The sequence below is a fragment of the Diabrotica undecimpunctata genome, chromosome 2, assembly GCF_040954645.1.
Source record: "Diabrotica undecimpunctata isolate CICGRU chromosome 2, icDiaUnde3, whole genome shotgun sequence".
NCBI classification, from domain to species: domain Eukaryota; kingdom Metazoa; phylum Arthropoda; class Insecta; order Coleoptera; family Chrysomelidae; genus Diabrotica; species Diabrotica undecimpunctata.
In genome coordinates this window covers 131,051,129-131,072,847 of record NC_092804.1, presented here as the reverse complement: position 1 = coordinate 131,072,847, position 21,719 = coordinate 131,051,129, and the positions used below count along the sequence as shown (strand labels likewise).

Below are 21,719 nucleotides of genomic sequence, written 5' to 3'. Positions count from 1 at the left end.
GAAGTAAATTGTTTTCTACTTTAGATTTGAAGTCTGGATACTGGCAGGTAGAAATGGACCCAGTCGATAAAGAAAAGACAGCCTTCACCACAGGATCTGGATTGTGGCAATTCAACGTTATGCCATTTGGACTTTGTAATGCTCCTGCGACATTTGAGAGGCTTATGGAAAATGTGTTGAGAGGGTTATCTTGGAAAACATGCCTGGTTTATTTAGATGACATAATCGTCTTGGGGGAGACATTCGAAGATCATTTGAGGAATTTAGAAAACGTTTTTAATCGACTTAAAGCTGCCCAATTGATGCTAAACCCCAAGAAGTGCCAGCTATTTCAAGGTAAAGTCAATTATCTGGGTCATATAGTCAGTAAAGAAGGAATGGCCGTGGATAAGGGAAAAATCGATTCCATTAAGGAATGGCCAAAACCAACTGACAAACATCAAGTGAGAAGTTTTCTTGGACTATGTACTTACTACCGGAGGTTTATTAAGAAGTTTGCAGATATCGCTAAGCCATTAACGCGACTTACAGAGGAAGCAAGAGAATACCGCTGGGATATAGACTGCCAAAATGCCTTTGAAACGTTGAAAAAGCATTTAATAACAGCACCAATTTTGGGGTATCCACTGCCAGAAGGAGAGTTCATCTTAGATACGGACGCAAGTAATGTGGGAATTGGAGGAGTGCTGTCTCAGATTCAAGGAGGACAGGAACGAGTTCTCGGATATTTTAGTAAAGTTCTTTCAAAACCTGAACGGAATTATTGCGTCACGAGAAGAGAACTTCTGGCAGTAGTGAAATCAGTAGAGCACTTCTATCAATACCTCTATGGCAGAAAGTTTCTAATCCGAACCGACCATGCCGCCCTTAAGTGGTTGATGCAGTTTAAGAATCCAGAGGGTCAGATAGCCAGGTGGATCGAACGACTCCAAGAATACGATTTTAAGATTGAGCACCGGGCCGGAGTTAGCCACAGAAACGCTGATTCTCTTTCCAGAAGGCCATGCCCAGCAGAGTGTTCCCACTGCAACAAAACGGAATCCAAGGAAGCAGCAGTGCTAAGAACGACGATTGTCAACGACGACTGGACGCCTACTAAGATAAGGGAAGAACAAGAGAGAGATCCAGTTATACAGAAAATCCGAAAATGGAAAGAGGAAAACCGTCGACCACCTTGGCAGGAAATATCAAACCTATGCTCAGTAGTTAAGACGTATTGGGCCCAGTGGGACTCATTTATCATCGAAGATGGCTTGCTCAAACGAGTCCTGGAAAATGATGACGGTTCGGAAAAGAGAAGACAGTTGGTGATCCCAAAGAGCAGAATAGCGGAAGTACTTCGTCAGTTACACGACAGTCCATCGGGAGGGCATTTTGGTGTAAGGAAAACCCTTCAGCGAATTCGGGAACGGTTTTATTGGATGAACAGTTCCGACGATGTAAAAGACTGGTGTAAGAAATGTACTATTTGTGCCACGAGTAACGGGCCTTACCGAAAAAGGAGAGCTCCTATGAGACAATATAATGTTGGAAGCCCGTTTGAAAGAATAGCTTTGGACATCGCTGGGCCATTTCCAGAAAGTGAAAACGGAGGCAAGTACATGCTGGTAGTAATGGATTACTTCACTAAGTGGGTCGAGATTTACGCACTTCCAGACCAGAAGGCCGCCACCGTTGCAGATAAGTTGATCCAAGAATATATCAGCCGTTTTGGAGTGCCTTTGGAGATCCATAGTGACCAAGGCAGGAACTTCGAAAGCGATCTATTCCAAGGAATATGTGATAGACTAGGCATGAAGAAAACAAGAACTACCGCGTATCATCCGCAATCGGATGGTATGGTAGAACGAATGAATAGGACAGTTGGCAAGTATTTGACAAAGATGGTGTCCGATCATCAGCGAGACTGGGACCAATACCTTCCGTTCTTCACAATGGCCTACAGATCTGCTGTTAACGAATCAACAGGCCAGACACCAGCCAAAGTCCTATTCGGACGCGAAATGCGACTACCTTGTGATCTCGAGTTTGGATGTAAACCTGGAGAAGATGTAGCAGGTGAAGATTATGTGATCAAATTACGAAGAAAAATGGACGATGTACATGAGTTGGTCCGTTCCCACCTTCAGATCGCTAGCGACAGAATGAAGAAACGGTACGATACACAAGCCGAAAAGGGTTGCTTTAAGAAGAACGACAAAGTATGGCTGTATAATCCCAAGAAGCGAAAAGGTTGTTCTCCCAAATTGCAGCAGTTTTGGGAAGGCCCATACCTAATTATGGAGAAGATCAACGATGTCATCTACCGAATAAGCAAGATTCCGAGGGGAAAGCCGATGATAGTACACCATAACCGGCTGGCGTCTTTTGAAGGTGACCACGACGTAGATGAAGAAGTGGAGGTAAACCAAGTCCAAGACGTGTCTGACCTCACGTTTGAGGAATTCATGGGTGCCTATGGAGGTACCGGTAAAGCAAGACATGGTGTTACCACTGAAGAAAAGCAAGATCTACTCGCGCTCCCCGATGACTACTCGCTGGCCCTTACCATCCCGGCCAGTATCAAAGACGCACCAGGGTTGGCATCTGTCTTTCGAAGGAAGTTTGGTCGAGTTGCAGAACTTCAATGCCAGGTGCCAGCTCCCGGTAAGACCTTGAAACTCCAAGATGCATCACGTTACCTTTTCTACCTGGTAACAAAAGACACTGCCCGTGACCAACCTACCTACCGAGATGTGTGGGAAGCCTTACTTCAATTGAGAGAGCACGTACTAGAGTCCGACGTGCAAAAGTTAGCCATGCCAAAGTTGGAGTGCCGCCAATTAGATTGGAGGGTCATCCGAAATATGGTGGAGGAGATCTTTAAAGACACCGAAGTCCAGGTGTTAGTCTGTTGCAATCCGCATAGTTACTGGTGCGGAGAGAAAACCGTCCCTTGTCATTTTTATACAACTGGAAGTTGTAAAAGAGGGTCCAGTTGCCGATACCAGCATACAGTTCCGGTTCCAGTCCCGACAAGGTTCCAGGAGGAACCATCTTTTAAGAGGGGGGCAATGTTACGATAATTATCCTGGCCTAAAATAACCGTATTATATTATGACTAATGCTGTTCTGTTTTAGATTATACGAGACCTTTCGAATAGCTGGCATAAACTCCAAGTAATAAAAAAAAACTGGTTCCATTCAAATCTTCCGGAATTAGGCCTGTCCATTCGAGGCGAAACCAGGTCAATTGAGGTCAAAATCCATGGGATTCTAGAGCAGCTGTTTTCGTATAAATATGAGGGAACTTTTATTTTGAAGACAGTTAGTTAATTCTCAACACCCGCGCTCGCGAATTTGTTACGTACGGATATAATAAATTATTGTCAGATAAGTTAATATAAATAAAGAAATAAATTAAATCCGTAAGTGTTATAAATATTGAACCTTTTAATAAATTCACAACACTACAAAATTTATCCATGTCTTGAACTACGAACTGGCCTATAGAACAAGTACCTAACTAAAGCAATAATGTTTTTGTACTTTAAACCGACCAAGGTTAAAATATAAATAAAAAACTTGTTCCGTTCTACGAAATTTAAAACTTTAGCATCTGATCATTAGAGAAACAATTGATTCCGACAACACTCACCTCAACCATACTTAGTAGTATTGCTATTAAATATGTCTGAGTCGACTTAATTAGGTAGTAATGTGAGGTTGCTTATTTAATTAGAATTTATTTCAGAGATGCAGTGGGCGTGCGAAATGTCGTTGTTATTTAAAGGCCTAATGCACAGGTCGTTCTAATGAAATATGTCATTACACTATTCTCATTTAAATTTGTTAACTTGTTAATGGAAAAATGCTAAACTAACGAATAGATACAGCACCTCAAATGAATTAAGAATAGAGAATGCTTGATTATAAACGAAATTGATTTCAAACAACTTTTCAAAAACAGGATAAACAATTGACTCAGAGCTGTTTATTAAAACACAATCAACTCCGATTAGTCATCAGATTATTTCTATTGTCTATAAATAACGAAAAAATTCCAACAATTCCTACAAACAAGCCAACTCGTAAAGCAGTTGTTTTACGAATTACTTTACTTTTAAGTTTTACTTTTATTATCAATTCCGCTATGCCAAACTTTTTGGAAAAGTTAACATAAATAAGTTTCAAATAAATAGAATAAATATGAATATTGTTCAAAGCAGTGCAGTTTGCTTTATTTAATAAAATTCGATAAATTCGAAGCCGAAAATCAAAATTCATCGCTTCAAACAGCAAGAAACAATACACCCTTAAAACACCGTTTAATACAGGGAGTACAGAAGGCAATAACAAACAAATGCCCAGGAAATGATGCCATAACCGCAAACCTTTTTCAATATGGAAGTGATAGAGTGGTAAACCCGATGTAAAAAACGGTGCCAATTAAGATATAAACACCAAATTAGATAATAAGAACTGGCTCAAAAAAGGCCCAACCTTAACTCTAAACGGAGATCCCCTCTCCTAAGCTTTTTAAAAGTAAACTTTTTGAAATCCTAATACATTTAAAGTAAATCAATATTATTTGTTCATTTTTTTAAGTTTAAGTTTAATTTAAATCCATAAACTTTAATACCAGCCAAGGGGAGGAGTTTCTCACTGTCTGTTATACTCCGTTATAGTCTTTTATACTCTCTGGATACTTCAATAAATTTTTTAAACAGTGTGAATAATTTTTCAACTGCTTCTATAGAAGTATCTACTTGATCAAAAAAATTTATGGTGCTTGGTGGTCAATCGAACTCCCTTTTTGATTTTTAAAGCAAAGCTTCTATACTGGCGTTGTATTACTTTTTTTCTCTACGGTAAAATGCTGAGGCCATCGTCACGGAACTAGCGACACGAAAAGGCGTCGTCGCGGGTAGCGTCATTGAATAGCTGGCATTCCCTACTCTCGATCAATTTGTTTCTAGTCATAATATATTTACTCTAAGTAGGTTTAAATTAAAAGCTGCATGAAAAATAACTGACAAAATACAGTCATTAAATGAGAAGTAAAAAAATTAAAAGAATATTTGTCCCTAAAATATTCGATTCATAACGATTGTCAAAAACTTCAAGTAACCTTGAAGAGTCAACATCAAAGAAGTACTTGGGAATGACCAGGAAAAACCTACGTTTGGCAGTTGGTTTTTTAGCTGGTCATTGTCAACTAAGCAAACACCTCCACACACTGGGGCTAGCAGACACACCTGTATGTAGGAAGTGTGAACGAGAAGACGAAACTGTAGAGCATGTCCTATTTGAATGCCAAGAGTTATCGATAATACGAGAGTACGCGTTCGGCGAGTCCTGGCCCACACCTGCCCACATAAGAGAGATGTCTCCTGGTGACTTGTCCACCTTCCTAGAAATGGCAGGATGGACAATGAGCTAAGGGTGACAGCTCCCTGGGAGGATGCACAATGGGTCAATTGTGGCCTAAGTGCTGTGAAACTTAACTCGCCCTCCCTACTCTACAGATACAGATTGTCAAAATTTAATAAAAGTCATAGATGCCATCCGATTACTAACAACATCTGTTTACATTTTTATAATAATTCTCGTTTTAAAATAATTTAATATAAATACAATTATTATTTTTAAATATATTTAGTTTATATACCTAATAATTAAAATTACTATCAAATAATATTTATTTATATTATATTATTAATATGTGGTCTGAATTTGACCGGTTTGGCTCAGTTAGCCCAAGACTCCAGAACAGATCAGAGGTAATGTAAGTCGAAAAAACTTCACCAGCTACAGGGGGTCATGTAAGATGCCCCCATCTTCAGTTTTTAATAATCAATAAGTTAAGTCTATTGCATTTACCTTGATAAAACCATGAGGATTATATTTTAATACGGATGTCCTTCGAAAGTTTTTTTAAGTGGCCATACAATGTTTTTTTTTAACAACTTTTTATTTAACTGATGATGGAATGATTTAATTCCGAAAAGATCTTCTTAAAATAAAAATTTAAGCTTGTAATAAGCAATTTTTTTATACCTTAATACACACGAACACCACGTGCTTTGTATTCAACAGGTATACTAGCCACTCCTGGATATTTCCACTTCATGGTTTGTTCCAGTTTCACTTTTAATTAAGATATAGTACTTATTACCGAAGATCTGCGTGAAGCACAACATGCTACAAGAATTAGAAAAGGTATCTTCAACATTAGGTCTACATTAAAACTAAAAATGAACATTAGTAAGACCAAATTTATGACAAATTTGGTTCCCAGCGAACACTTAACCATCAAAAATCAAGTTGTAGAATTGACAGAAAAGTACATATATCTCGGTCATGAAATCAGAATCAGAAAGCAAGGATAATCAGACCTGCGAATAACACTTGCTTGGGCTATGGTTCACTAAGAGACATCTTTAAGAGCAACATCCCGATAGCTATGAAACGGAAGACATTTGACCAATGCGTTCTTCCTATTATGACATGTCTATTATGACATATGACAGCACTAAAAATGGGAGTGGCACAAAGGCGCATGGAAAAATCGATTCACGGCGTGACAAAAAAAGACAAAATAAGGAATCAAGAACTAAGGAAAAGAACAGGTATCACTGACGTCGTCGAACGTATAGCCGAGCTGAATGGAATTGGGCAGGTCACATAGCGAGACTAAAAGACTCAAGATGGGCCAGAAAACTAACTGACTGGCGCCCAAGAGAAGACAAACGCAGCAGAGAACGACCACCAACAAGCTGGATGGACGAGATTAAACGAATATCCAAGAAATGGCAACAAGACGCACAAAACCGTGAAGAGTGGCAAAAAATGGGAGATACCTATCTCCAGCAGTGGACAGAAGAAGAAACTACAAATACAATCATTCTTTTAATCAAAATAAAACATTTTGATTAAAAAAATTATTGTATTTGTAGTTTCAATGAAAAAAAACTACAACTATTAGATTTTCTTCGCAAGGGGTAGTTTTATGAGGGTAGACATTATGTGGTAAAAAATTAAAATATTAAAAAATCTAAATTTAATCTCACTGTATAATTTAGTAATTCCAAATTGCTTGAATTTACAATTATATGATTTGTTTCTAATAGGGGTGGTTTTCACCCCTAAAAAATAAAAAGGAACCTACTGTACACGTCCAATTTTGAACTGGAAGGTATAACCTAAATAAAAAATTTCCATGCAACTCAGTGGGGACAAGGTATTCAATGACAATGACATTCATTCACTTAATTAAGAGACGATTTGAATCAATTACCCGGTTTAATTTATAATTATATGATTTTCTTCTACTAGGGGTAGTTTTCTTCCCTAAAAAATAAAAAGCATCCAACGGCACAAGTCCAAAAGTGAAGTGGAGGGTAAGTAGAACCTTAATCCAAATTTCATGTAGTTCGGTGGTGACACGGAAAACTACACGGTCTCGCCGTATTTCACGTTTACTGGCCTAAAAACCATCGTGAATCATACACAAATATAATATATTATATTGTGCACTCATATAGGGCGAGTTATGTATTCCTCTAATTTAGCGCTTGTTTGGCCACACCAAATTAGACGGAAGTGCACACTCCCTTAAAGTGCATATTTTGTTACTTGGAGCATGAAGTTATTATTTGCAGAGCAGAAATTGGAGCGGACTTTCACCCCATGTTGCTGCCTGTTTGTCTTTTATTAATGTAGTTATTGCTACCTTTGAAAATAAAACTAAACCAATGATTTGAAAACAAAAGTTAATAAAGCGTAAATTAACGCATGGAGTAATTGTTGTAGCAGTCGTTGCATACAGTATGACCCATTTAGATTTAAAACATTTCTGTAATTCCTTTATTTATATGTAAAATTTAAAACATTCCTCCCTGTGGAAACAAAATTTAAGAAGTTTTTTCAAATTTTTACAAAACCCGAGTAAGAGAAATAATATATATGCAGTAGAGCATCGATTATCCAACTAACTGGGGGACCTGGGTAAAAATCGGTTTTTTCGGATAACCGAACTGTCTAGCCGTACGTTCGGGTGAATGAAAGCTATATTTACATACCTACATACATATTATGAATTTATATCTTTAATGACAATTAGAAAATTTGAGATTTTTAGGCGTAAATTACTAACGTTTAAAGAAATCCTCAGTTTTTATCTGTCGAAGCAAATCTACCCATTTACGAGCGGCTAGGTCACTTAGTTTTTTAAGGACAGGTCTTTTTCATTTCAACATAGATAAGTTGAGGCGATATCAAAGTTCAAATATGGTATCTTTCTTTTGCAATTTTTTAATGGATGGGCTTTAACAGAGGATATAAAAGTTTCTATAAACCGTTCCATGATAATTGGACTATCCATCCAAGCACTTTTTTGCGAAGTGTAAACGATAGGCATCGCAGACATATTAATGTGTTTAAAACAACGTGGTTTCTTGCTTTTACCAATGACAAGCATGGACAATCAGTGATACGATCCTTGCTTATTTTAGGTCCAGGAGCTGCTGCACGACGTGACGCAAGAGTTTTTCGTGGCAAATCATTCCAATTGAGCCCAGTTTCGTCTGCAATATAAACGTTTTGAAGGGGTAATTTTCAGATTTCAGTAACTCCCTTAATTTAATATAGAATTAATTTGCTGTTGACGAAGCAGCCGTTTTTATCCTTATATTTAAAGCTCATGAATGCAATATCTCGACATAAATCGCTTTAACCAGCTTGGGCTTGACTGAAACTTTGGACAGTTATCCGGATTTTTCGTTGAATTGAACTGCTTTTTCACACATAATCAGATCAGAAATAGGTTCTTATTGGAATATTTTTTTAGTAATCCACTTAAATACAACATTATCTAAATCCGTACTGTAGACTGTGTTTGAGGAAAGTGTTATCGTTTTACGACTTGTGGATTCATAAGACATTGTAGACATAATAGTTACTTATGTTCGTCTTTTGTCAGGAGTTCGGATAAGCGGTCGTTCGGTTGATCGACGTTCGGATAATCGACATTCGGATAATCGACACTGTACTGTACATATTTGATTGTAAATTAATTTTATTGCAATAATAAAAATAGTTTCAATTTAACGTGGCAAAATAAAAGATTAAATGAATACTTTTTAAATTTAGATACCTAAAGCAAGAATAAAATGTACTTCCCTTTCAAGTATACGCAAAGCACCAGCAAGGTATGTATACTCAGCATGAGTGTGGAAGAGATGCGGTATATAGGAACACAGCGCGCGGCAGCGGGTAATCATTGAACACGCGCTTGATCAAGAAATAAAAACCTAAGCAGCTAGGTAGTAGAAATAAATGACAGACTTACTCACAATCTAATTATTTAGTTAACGACGACTAGTTTCGACCACTACAGTTTTCTGGTCATTACATATTGCAATTCTAACAATTTGTGCAAACTTTACATCAGGCATGGAACAACAAAAGGTGCCAATATTATTACTGTTAGTTAAAAAAGGGGGGTTTATTTATTTAATGAATATTAAAGTAAAATTAGTCTAAAATAATACAAGCGGTACTTAAATTCCGGTACAAGGCATGTTGTTAATACATATTTCATGTTTAACTTGCTTATATTATTCTAGACTAATTTCACTTTAACATTCATTAAATAAATAAATCCTCCCACTTTTTTAGCTAACATAAGTAATATTGGCACCTTTTGCACCATACCTGATGTAAGGTTTGTTCAAATTGTTAGAATTACAATTAATTTTTTTCAGTATTCTAAAAATTGTACTTTACCGGTGACCTGATGATGACCAAAAAACGGCAGTGGTCCAAACCAGTTGTCGCTAACTAAATAAATAGATTGTGAGTAAGTCCGTCATTTATTTCTACTATTAATTATTTAAAAAAACTATAAAATATTATGAACTAAAATGTTTCAGGATTTTGTTAATAGATATTCGAAGAATATTTGTTCATAATTTTAAATCGTCTATAACTCTAAAGAGATGTCAAGATATCAATTGCGACGTATTTATATGTCTAGTCGACTTCGAAAAAGCCTTCGACAAAGTACAACACCGAAGAATGGCAAAAATACTGCAGAACACAGAATGAGATGACAAAGATGTGAGAATCATTACCAATCTATACCGATATCAGAAAGCCATAATACGAATAGACCAACAAAGATCGAAAGACATACATATAAATCGTGAAGTAAGACAAGGATGTGTGCTTTCCCCTTTACTTTTTAATATGTATTCAGAAGAATTGAAGACGTAAATGAAGGCATATTTATTAACGGAGCACTTCTGAATAATCTTAGATACGCAGATGACACAATACTCCTTGCGGATAGCAGAGAAGGACTTGGTTGATCGCATTACCCAATAATGCGAAAGGTATGGAATTGCACTGAATACAAATAAAACAAAAATCATGGTGGTAAGGAAGAACAAGATTAAGGAAGACAGTGGTTATGCTAAAGGTAAACTTTTAGGCAGGGTGCACAGATATCAGTACTTAGGTTGCGAACTAAATGAAGAATGGGATAGAAGTACGGAAATAAAACGGCGTATTGAGATAGCTAGAAGTGCTTTTAATAAGATTAAAGCAATATTATGCGATGGAAAACTCAACATCGAAATTAGAACTAGAGTATTGAGATGCTACGTGTTCTCTGTCCTGTTGTATGGAGTTAAGGCCTGGACAATTACAGAGGCAACAGAGAAAAAACTCATTAATTTTGAAATGTGGTGTTATCGAAGAATGTGGAAAATATCTTGTATACAATACATAACAAATGCGGAAACGCTACGAAGAATGAAAAAAGATAAAGAAATACTCAACACTATAAAGAAAAGAAAAATGAGCTACTTTGGTCACATACTAAGAAACGAGAAATACGAATTCATGCGGCTGGTCATACAAGGGAAGGTGTAAGGCAAAAGAGGACCGGGGAAGACGCACGTCCTGGCTGAAGAATCTGAAACAATGGAGTGGGAAAACGTCAATAGAACTTTTGAGAACGGCTCCAGATAGAGTCAAATGGGCCATGATGGTCGCCAATGTCCTTGGGGATGGGGCACGTTAAGTATTTTGTTAAAAAAAATTGTTTAAACAATATTTGATGCGCTGGACCCGGCAACATGCAAATTTATTAAAAGGGGTCCTTTTTTATTGAAAGGGGGGATTGTTTTAGAGAAAAATGGTTCAAATGAAAGTTGTAGATCTTTAAAGATTCTTTAATTCCCTAAAAACGCATTTAAAAAACATAAATAATTGACCAAGATAATTGAAAAAACCCTTATTTATGCAGTAATTAATAAATGTTAATAACTTCATTTTTTGTAGAATAATTATGTAATATACCTACCTACTTGAAATTATGGCAATTAATGAGTTACTGAAGTATGCTGAATCTCAACTAGATCGACAAAATAGTTATTCAATTTGTTTATCCTGGAGAGTGATTATTTAAACAACTGTACTTGCCTAAACAGTGGCTTGAGATATTTAGCAGATCGTAATCGATTCTTTAAGGCTTTAAGTTTAAGATATAAAAAATTGTAATTTTATCAAAATTTTTATTAAAAAAACCGTTTAAAAAATAGCTAACTTTTTAGCTTATAAACATTTATAATAACTTTATATTTTTTACGTCACGCGCTTCTAAGTAGGCCCACTGAAAAGATTTAAAATCACAATATTTTAAAAAAGAACCTTCTCTGTCCAATATATATATATATATATATATATATATATATATATATATATATATATATATATATATATATATATATATGAGCTAAATTTGACATATTGCCATTTTAGGGTACAGGTATAAAACCGAAGATACCAAATTAGTTTTTTTTCTGCGAAGTTTTCTGAGATGTTACTTTTGAAATATAGTATATAATTTCAAAAGTTCCTTGTAGTGATGTGACATCTACTTTACTACTTAGTTCTGTTTTAACAGCTCCTCTTTATATTAAATTTTATGAGTTTAGGTCAGTAAATGTTTTATTCTGTTTATGCATTTATATAAGATGTGATTTCTTTAAAGTCACCGGAAAGCATAAGAACTATATAAAAGGGTTAACAGACAAGCAAAAAAAGATGTAGACAAACTAACTGGAAAGTTATTGAATAGAAATTAAAAATTGTATTCGATAACTCACAAAAAGTAAAAAAGCAATGTTAATGCTATCAGCAGCATAACACAATTGCTTTGAAAGGAAATCAAAGAACTGTCCGCAATCAAAACGCTGCGAAATAAGCGAAAATTTTAATTAGTTAGGCACAGTTTTAAAGAAGAATAATCAAAAATTCGCTTCAATAGTTTGTACATAAAAAAGTATTTGTTTGTAATAGTCATGTCATAGATATACCTATAGATACAGCGAAAAGCTCGGATTCGTTCCCGGAAAACTTTTCCATGAGATTTTCGTGTATAATCACTACCATGAGGTGACCAAAGCGTTTAAGAGGGGACGGGCGCTCGGGCTGCGGTGTGTATACGAGAAATATACAAGATTTATGGCACAAATTTTTGCTGGTTTGAATTCTCAGTGACAAATGAGCGCCCGTCCTGCCATACGCGCTGTATTAGATTCATTTTTTTTTGTTTTTTAGATCATTATGAACAAAAAAGGTGTGTTGTAAGTTTTCTCTAAAGTTGATCGTTTTCGAGTTATAAATAATTTAAAACTGAAAAAATGCAAAAATTAAGATTTTCAAGGTTCAAAACCACAACCAAAAATATTAATTTTGAAATCATCAAGTGCCTAAATTCAAGTTCAAGCCTTCTTATACCAGCTCCTGATGAAAATTCTGGTAATATTTTATCTTAAAACATTGTTTTTAATTGTTAATGAACCGCGCATGGCAGGGCGATAGCTCATTTGTACAATGAGAATTCAAAACAGCAAAAATTTGTACCATAGATCTTGTTTCTCTCTCTCATACACGCCGCAGCCCGAGCGCCTGTCCTAACTATTAAAAAACAATGTTTTAAAATTAAATAAGCACAAAATACTTATAGGGAAATGAGAGAACAAGGTTTGAATTTGAATTTAGGTCATTGGTGAATTCAAAAATAATATTTTTTAGTTATGTTTTGAGCCTTGAAAATCGTAAGTTTGCGTTTTTTTTTCAGTTTTAAATTGTTAATAACTCGAAAACGATTAAGTTTATAGAAAAATTACAAAAGACCTATCTTGTACAGAATGCCCCAAAAAATAAAAAAAAAATTGTCTGTGCCAAAAAAATCATTGTTAAAATTTCTTTAAAAAAATTTTTTAAAAAAATTTGAACAACTTTTCGCCTGGGCGACCTCTTGAACCTTATTGTGGAGTATTTCTTGAAAGTGATTATGCAAAAAATCTTATTTGAATATTTTTCCGAAACGAACCCGAGTGTTTCGCCTTGTCTAGTCTACTAGAATATATTTGTTCTTTGAAATATATGTAAATGAAGGGACAAAAAAAAACAAAAAACTGCTTGTTAGAATAGATACTTTCTGACACTCTTTAGGTACCTAAATCAATTTTATTCATTTAAGTACGATCAATAAATCATACACTTACTCAAAATATACGATAAGATCATGAGGGTCAAAGTATAAAAATATTTAAATATAATTAACATTATCGTAGAAACAAAGAAGACTTACCTATTACGATGGAAAATATCACAGCTCGTTGTATAACATTCATTTTGATACTAGGTATTAAACAGTAAAAGTTTAAAAAAAAGTAAATTCCACTTTTCAGTCCTGAACAAAAATTCTTAAACTACACGTATTTACACCTCGACATATAGATAAAGACTGGCAGCGCGGCAGTGGCAGTCATTCATGAGTCCGTGGACCGTGGCTTATTTACTGTGTATTTGCGACTTGCGTTTGCGGAGGAGCAAAACCAGATGAAAACTTTTAGAAAGCAATATTTTTTGTAACGTATAGCTAGTATTGCCATCTACAGGTTACTAGTGGAACATTAAAACTTTCGGAGTAGAATTCTAGCTCACTAATTGTGTTTTGTAAAACTGTATCAAAGAATATAAAGCATGCATATGCGCATTATACAGTGTGGGAACATTTACATGGAAATAAAGATATTTAAAAAATTCGAACTTTGAGTTTCGTATCGTTCGTCTGTCCGTCTAGGGATTTGTTCAAATAAAACTGAAACATAATGTACAGAAAAAGTGATCTTCCATTAAACATAAAAATTATGAGCTGGAAAATTAGAAAACAGAGGATTTTACATAGACAATATCTATGGGATTTTACCAAAGAATATAGACGCATATGCGTCTATATTCTTTGATTTTACTTGTAGTAGGACCAGTCCATGTAGTGGAGAGTCTGTCACTATTAAAACTCAAAAGAAAACAGCATTTGAGTCGCCTATTACCAAAGTTACCAAACTCCACCTTGACCAATTTTACAGGAACCGTGAAATTCTGTAGTAGCTTTATTTCGGTTACGATTTGGCTAATTATTATAATTTTTTTTAAATATGTAATGACGATTTTGTTTCACATACATTTTTTATAGTCCGTCAAGTATCTACTGAGAAAATTCAAAAAGAAAAATGAACATTGGCGTGTGTGATACTAATACTGTAACTTTGGTTACGTTGATACAAATTTCGCTGCCTCCAAGTAATTTAAAATGGGTCAAAAAAGTCATTCTTGTCAAAATTAATTTTATTTTAATGAAATTATACAGATAGTGCTATATTTTCTTTACCTTGTGGACCACATAATGAGTCCACGTGGTTAGGTACGCTTGGTACATCCATGTTCTGTAGAAGTGCTTTGTAGTATTCCAACCTTGGATTTTGTAGCCAAGTGTCTCCAAAATCAATTTCAAGCAAGTTCTTGACGTCCTTTAACTTCTCCCGATTGACATTTTGTATATTGTTGGCTTCAAGTATGATAAGATTGATACAAGATAACCTTTATTTAATCTTGATTCAGCTTCGAAACACTCCAGTTGAAACGTTTAGATTTTTACATTCACCAAAATGTCTCCAGGTTTTTTGATGAATCGCTTCAAATAAAGTCGTTTACATTCGGTAAGTTTAAAATATCACTGCCTTGTTGCCTCTGTCTTCCAGTAAAAAAAGTTAAAATCTTGGTCGGCTAACAAAACAGTGGTATAATCTTTCATTTCATTATTGCAGGATTTACTACAACTTCAAGTTTTTTTTATTTCTATTTCAATTAGCCCAAATATCCTATCGGGAGGGATAAATGAGTGCCCTCTAACACGGAATCATAGCTTCATTGTCTTTATATTCACTGAAGTTCGTTTGCATAACCATGTCAAGCACATGGTAAGCACAATCCTGTTCTTATTTTGACCTCCACACACAAGTCTCACAGTAGTTACCTTTGACATATCTGTTTGGCATAAACGGTGTCAGATTGCAGAAGATACATGATTGGAAGATTTCCCGTATTGGTTCTCGGTCCAGCAATAGCTGAATGAGTTCTGAGGCCCAAGTGCAGCCTTTGAGTATCCCTGAACGACATGAAATTATGTAAATAAAGCTGCCTGCTGTAATATGCCTGCTGGTCTGACACTTTTGGTAAACACAAGTTTTTCTGAATGTCGAAGGAGAAAGTGATTATGTTGGTATTTTCTTCCTTTAGTAAATTATAGAATGCCCTGGATCGTACCTTGTGGATTCTTGTTTGACATATTAAATTAGCTTTCTCACCTCCTTCAGATCGTTTAATTTTTTCCTCTAGTGATAAACATGTGGAAAACATATCTGTACGTGGTGTACGAAAGCCTAAATTGAAATTTTTGAACACCTACCGGTAAAAGCCTTTTTTAACAGGTTCATTTGACGGATCACTTGAGTAAAAACTGTAGAGCTTAGTAATGTTTAAGTTTTCAAACAGTTTGAATGTATATCTCCGTTAGGATTTGCCACGGCAATAATGTGACTTAATACATTTTAGCTTCATTATAAAAGCCATAACACTTTGCCTCTTAGTTAAAAATTTTGTTGTCTTTCTCTCTCCACCCCTTCTTTCAATAGGTATATTATTATCCTTTTTATAATTTTCAATGATTGTTCAACTCTTGTCGTGTCGTGTAATACGAAATACTATATTCAGATATGCCTTTAGGCAGACATTTACAACCGTATTATCACTTAAATTAATAAGATATTTGCACGTCGTTGTTTTCACTGATCTCCTGGACCTCCCTTCTTGCATTTCTTGCTACTTACGTCGTGTTTTTACATCCTGTATTGTAATACTATTTAATATAAATGCATCTTGTGCAATCTTTGTTGAATTGGAGTAGAATCGTTTGTTGACTTCTGTTAGTTCACTTAGTTTCAATTTCATGCACTCAAAAGCTGTTGATTTGAGCTGGCACTGCGGTTGTTTTGGTACTTTTCCAATGTATCTGAAATAGAAAGAAAACTGTTTTCAGATCTCCTGAAAAATAGGTGGGTCAAAAACAAGAGATTTTAAATTCAAATAGAGGTTTAAGCCATACTGTTACAAATAGTCAAATAGTACACTTAACTGAGACGTTTTTAACATTACATTTCCATTTTTCAGGTTGTCTAATTCTTTTTCGGCATTTAGTTGGTGTTACTACTGGCACGGGTGAAATATCCATTTTTTTGTATTAACTTAAAAGTTCTTAAATTTCGATTAATGTGCTATTAAATGCTAAAAATTTGTAAATAACCAAGCACTGATTAAAGTGAATCGGCCATGTTTCTTGTTTACGATATTCAGGTCACATGAATGAAAGAAAGTCTCCTGATTGGCTCTTTTAAACATTGGTTGTTTTGATACGGAAAGCTCCCAAAACATAGGTTACTTTGAAACGGAAGGCAAACTTTGTGATGTTTTTTAGGCAAAATTTTGGCTGTTTTAATACTGAACGTTACTCATTCAATAGGTATTAATGGGACGAATCCAGGGGAGAACCCTGGAACCCTGAACCCTATCTCAAAACTGGAAAAAGGCGTTTTGGCGATTTTGATACTAGGCGACTTATTTGTTGGTGAAAAATACGTAAATTTACAAAATATAGTGTTTAAAACCAAGTTGGGAAAATATCACTCTAATCCGGGACTGGGTTACTTTGGATCGGTGTATACCTAACAGTGAATAAACTGGGGTATATTGGATCTAAAGAATAAAATACTGTACAATATTTTTATTGTACTAGTACTATTATTGGTTCACAATTTGTCGATAGGTCACTACAAGTTTAACCCTAATTAGAGAACTGAAATACAGAGAGGATAGGTAATACGATATAATAGTAAAAACCAACCTGAAACTGACGGTTTACGATGTTTTCGACTAACCCACCTTGTATCTGAAGGAATACAATACCTTATAATCCTATTACGAGGGTATTTTGAATTCTTACAGATGACCGACCAGTGTCGTATAGTATATGATTGAAACATATATTTGAACTAAATAAATATATTTTTTCAATTGTACTTATGTAAATTGTATTTTTTAATAAAACTTATTTATTTTATTCAAAAATAAAAAGGTTCTTGCCATTTGTAAAAGATACATTTATTTAATTAAGGGGAAAGAATTTAAAAAAAGGCCAAATGTCGCCTGGCAAAATTTCCAATGTGTTTTAAATGTATCTATTATTTTCGAATCCGGAGAAAACTAATAAATATTTTTGAAAAATTTAAACGCAGAATGAAAGATTACATTATTACTGAGGGCAGAAAGTCTCTGAAAACTTCTACAATGTTTATTTTAATATGTTATGTAACAGGGGTGAAAATAAAAGAGAAAATATAGTATAATTTTTAATTTAAAATATTGCATGCAAAAGAAACTTTTTATTTATTCTAATAAATATTTTATTCTGCCTTTAAATTTTTCAAAAATGCTTTTTAGTGTTCTCAGGATTTGAAAAAAATGGATACATTTAAAACACATTGAACATTTTGACAGGCGACATTTTGCGCCTTTCCCCTTTAATACCTCACGATTACAACTACTATTACTTACCTTATATAATTACGATTAGAAAACTATTCAAATTCAAAATAAATAGGATCAACTTCGGATTCCGAGTCGTCTTGAGGGTTAATAATTAGCGGTACGGTCGCATCAATTATGTTATCAAGATCCCACATTTTTGTTCTTCTTCTATTACATGTCTTACTGCATCTTTCCAGTTTTGTTCTGTAATATGTTGTAAAGACTCGTATAACAATTCACGCACAGCTTGTATTTTATATGACGTATTTTTTCTAGCCACATAACTTTTCATTTGTGTCCAAATGAGTTCAATTGGATTTATTTCGCAGTGGTAGGGTGGAAGTCTAAGGACTGTGATGTTTCGCTTTTCTGCCATTTTGTCAACTACGTATTTTTTGAACTTAGATTTGTGTTGCCGGGCAATTTTTAAAAGTTCTGCTTTTACCATTCCATCTTCGTAAGGCAGATACTTATTCCGCAGCCAGTCAAGAATATCCTGTTTCTTCCACGCAGTCGTTGGAAGTATTTCTACTAGTCGTGAATGATAAGGTACATTATCTAATACTATAATTGAATTTGGTGGTATGTGTTCAATCATCTGCTCAAAATACTCTTCGAAAACATCAGCTGTCATCTCCTCGTGATAGTCTTTTGTGCTTTTGGACTGAAATTCCAACAAACCATGCTTAACAAATCCTTTTTCACTGCCAATGTGAGAAATTATTAATCTACTGCCTTTACCAGAATGTGGGGAGATACCAGTAGACCAACCTTCCATAAAGGCTTGCCTGGAGCTTAATATATTTTTATCTGACCAAATTTTTTTAGAGTATGACCTAAGTTTACCCACGTTTCATCCTGGTAGAAGATTGGCCTTCCTTCAGCTCGTAATTTTCGTATGGATCTTAGATAATTTCTTCTCCAACATATTATCTCCTCCCGATCAATCAAAAGTGATTTTCGGTCTGATTTCTCCCACCGGAAATTTAATTCTTTTAAAACTTGCCACAATTTAGTTCGTCCGATATGAGGCAAATCCGGGTCGTCTCTAACTTCTTGTGAAATTTTGTTTAGGTTTGGTATTTCTTTTTTGAAAAAAAAATCCATGAATTTTCCTTCGAATACCATTTTTGGCAAATTCATCAATTTCAATAGGCCTTTTCCCTCTCTTTAAGTGTTCGTTTGTGTTTGGGTTAGCTATACCGTGTTTTTTTCTTTCTGATAGGAACTTATATATAGTTGACTCTCCTACGCCAGTCATGTTGGCACAACTTTCGGCTATGTTGCGAACAGTGTTTGTGGGATTCTGAGAAACCAGAGCATCGTGAACGTTCAGGACAATAGTCTTCTCTCTTGGCGAATACACAAACTTACTGACTGTACGCAACAGTACCGGTGTAAAACTTGATGATGTTGATGATGAAGCGATCACAAACAATCCAACAAAAAGAGCACGAGCGAAAGGTACGTATATGTTCGTAGGTATATGGAATAAAAAATCACTCACGCACTGCATATAATTCGCAAAAGAAATATTCGAGACGCTAATTACTGCCGTAGACGCGGAAACACCGACGAGCCATAAATTACATGCGATCAAAAACGTACTAAACAAAAAAATTGTTTTCGTTCGTAATAACTTCACCCTTTCAAGTTAAGTTTCAAATATAAACGGAACAGAGGAGGCACGTGGCTAAAGTCGGCATCTTTATATCCATTATATTATTAAAAATCTGGGGAATACCATTATACTTATCTTGCAGCGAATACTACCTTCGGATATGAATTCCAGGTTTTCTAGTAAAGTGATTAAACGCGAAGATTAGTATTGAAATATCCAAAGAGATAAGGTATTCTTATTTACAAAATTGTTAATGGTTAAATTCTTATTTTTATTAATATAATATAATAACCAACATTAGCCGTGAAAGTTTTAATTGTATTTTTGCTAAATATATTAGTATTAAAATATTATTAATATTATATATAACAGTATTAAAACATTATATTATTATTTAATGAATAAACACCTCAGGAACGTCTATGATTTAAGACCGTTTTATGAGTTTGACGCACATTTCGTGCTCTCAACAATTTGTGAACGGAGAATAGTATTATACTCATTTATTTATACTATAAAACTTGAACCAAATATTCTAAACAAAATAAAATCTTTTCGAAACGAAAACAACTCATTTTATCATAATCAACCTATTAAAAAAATACTTATTTAAAAAACATAAAACATAAAAACTACACATAACTAGTAAAAAAACTTAACATAAAAGTCAATGTCAAAGCCGTACCTGCCTTTTGTTTTTGTTTTCTTTTTGTATTTCCAAAAAGCTTGAAATGCAGTAAAATCATATTTATGTCGTCAATGCAATTATTGCAATATCTGTCACGTTTTTTTCCCTCTTTTTTAAATTTTAAGAGGGAGATTGGAAATCTGCATAAGGTAGGTACCAGGTCTTGTCCCTGGTTATTTCGGATTCTCTTTCCGCTACTGAGATGGTCGTCGAATGCACTACATGTGGCACACTCCGCTCTCGTGGAAGCATATTTTCAGCGCTTCACCCACCTCACGTCTCATCTGTTATTCGCATATTCGTCACACGGGACGCCACACGAATACTTCTTCACTCGATACTCATCTAGGCGTAGTCTCCGCCCCGTGGCTACACCTGAAACAGTTCAGGCAGCCTCTCTTCAATCTTAATCTTCATTTATCCTCTTAATCATGTCTTACATACTCAAAACGAACCCCATTTGTCCTCTCTAATTATTGCCTTTCCATACTTCATCTTAAACATTCCGACAAAGTATGTGTCACGTGTCGACCAAAGCACAGTTAGGGCAGTTGTTCGAAGCCGTTTTGCTATTTTCTTGAACCTGAAGAGATATGAGCGGAAGCATCCGTGATACATTCGAGCCACATCTTCAGGTCCGGTATGAGGGATCATCTGCAGTCATATGTGGCTTAACATTTGCCTAAGAAATATCATAACTGGATGTAGTGCAGTCGCTAAAGTGTTTATAAGATAACACGTTGTTGTCAACGTCCGTCTTTCTGCGCTGGTAACCTTGGAAACTTGTCTTAGTCCCCTGGTATCTAGCACCTTAGAAGATTTCTGAACGGTTATTTTTTGGTTTCATCTAGATTATACACTTTTGTGCCATTGCCATATACTGTCTATCTAGACATAAGTTTCCAAATTATTAAAAAAAATAACTACATTGTGCATTGTACAATAAAATATGAGTGGTTTTTGCAAATGCTTTTATTTTCTGGCCATCTGAAATAAGTCTTAGAGCGTTGCGCATCTGTTCTCGGTGTGGAATCCGACCTTAGTTTTTATTACCCTGTTGAGAAGCAGTTTCGCCTATATAAAAAACATTTATTCAATAATCATATCAATAGTAATATCAATACAAAATGATTTAATAAAAAATCGTTAAAAAATAAACAAAGCCTCCTAACGCCAGGTTGGCATATTTCACAAGTGGTATACGTAATACCTGTCACAAAACTATAGTATATTTGAAGAATAAGCTAGAGTAAATTCTCAGAATACTAATCTTCGCACCTCGAAATACATAGGCGTGCACATCTTCTAACTAAAACGTAATCTTAAAAGAAAAGTTTGCGTTAAATTTATTTGGATATTTAGAACAAAGTAATTAATCCAATCCAATACTGGTTTAAAATAAAAAGATACACATAAAAAGAGTAAAAA

General features: G+C 34.9%; 1 protein-coding gene across 1 annotated transcript in view; it reads right to left on the bottom strand.

The window, feature by feature from the left end:
* The window catches only part of LOC140434879 (27 kDa hemolymph glycoprotein-like), an 80,998-nt gene extending 67,120 nt beyond the window's left edge, over positions 1-13,878 (bottom strand). Inside the window, exon 1 of the mRNA XM_072523486.1 lies at positions 13,649-13,878. Coding sequence (XP_072379587.1) covers positions 13,649-13,691 — 43 coding nt within the window. The 5' untranslated portion in view covers positions 13,692-13,878. The remainder of the gene's footprint in view (positions 1-13,648) is intronic.
* Positions 13,879-21,719: the final 7,841 nt, after the last annotated feature.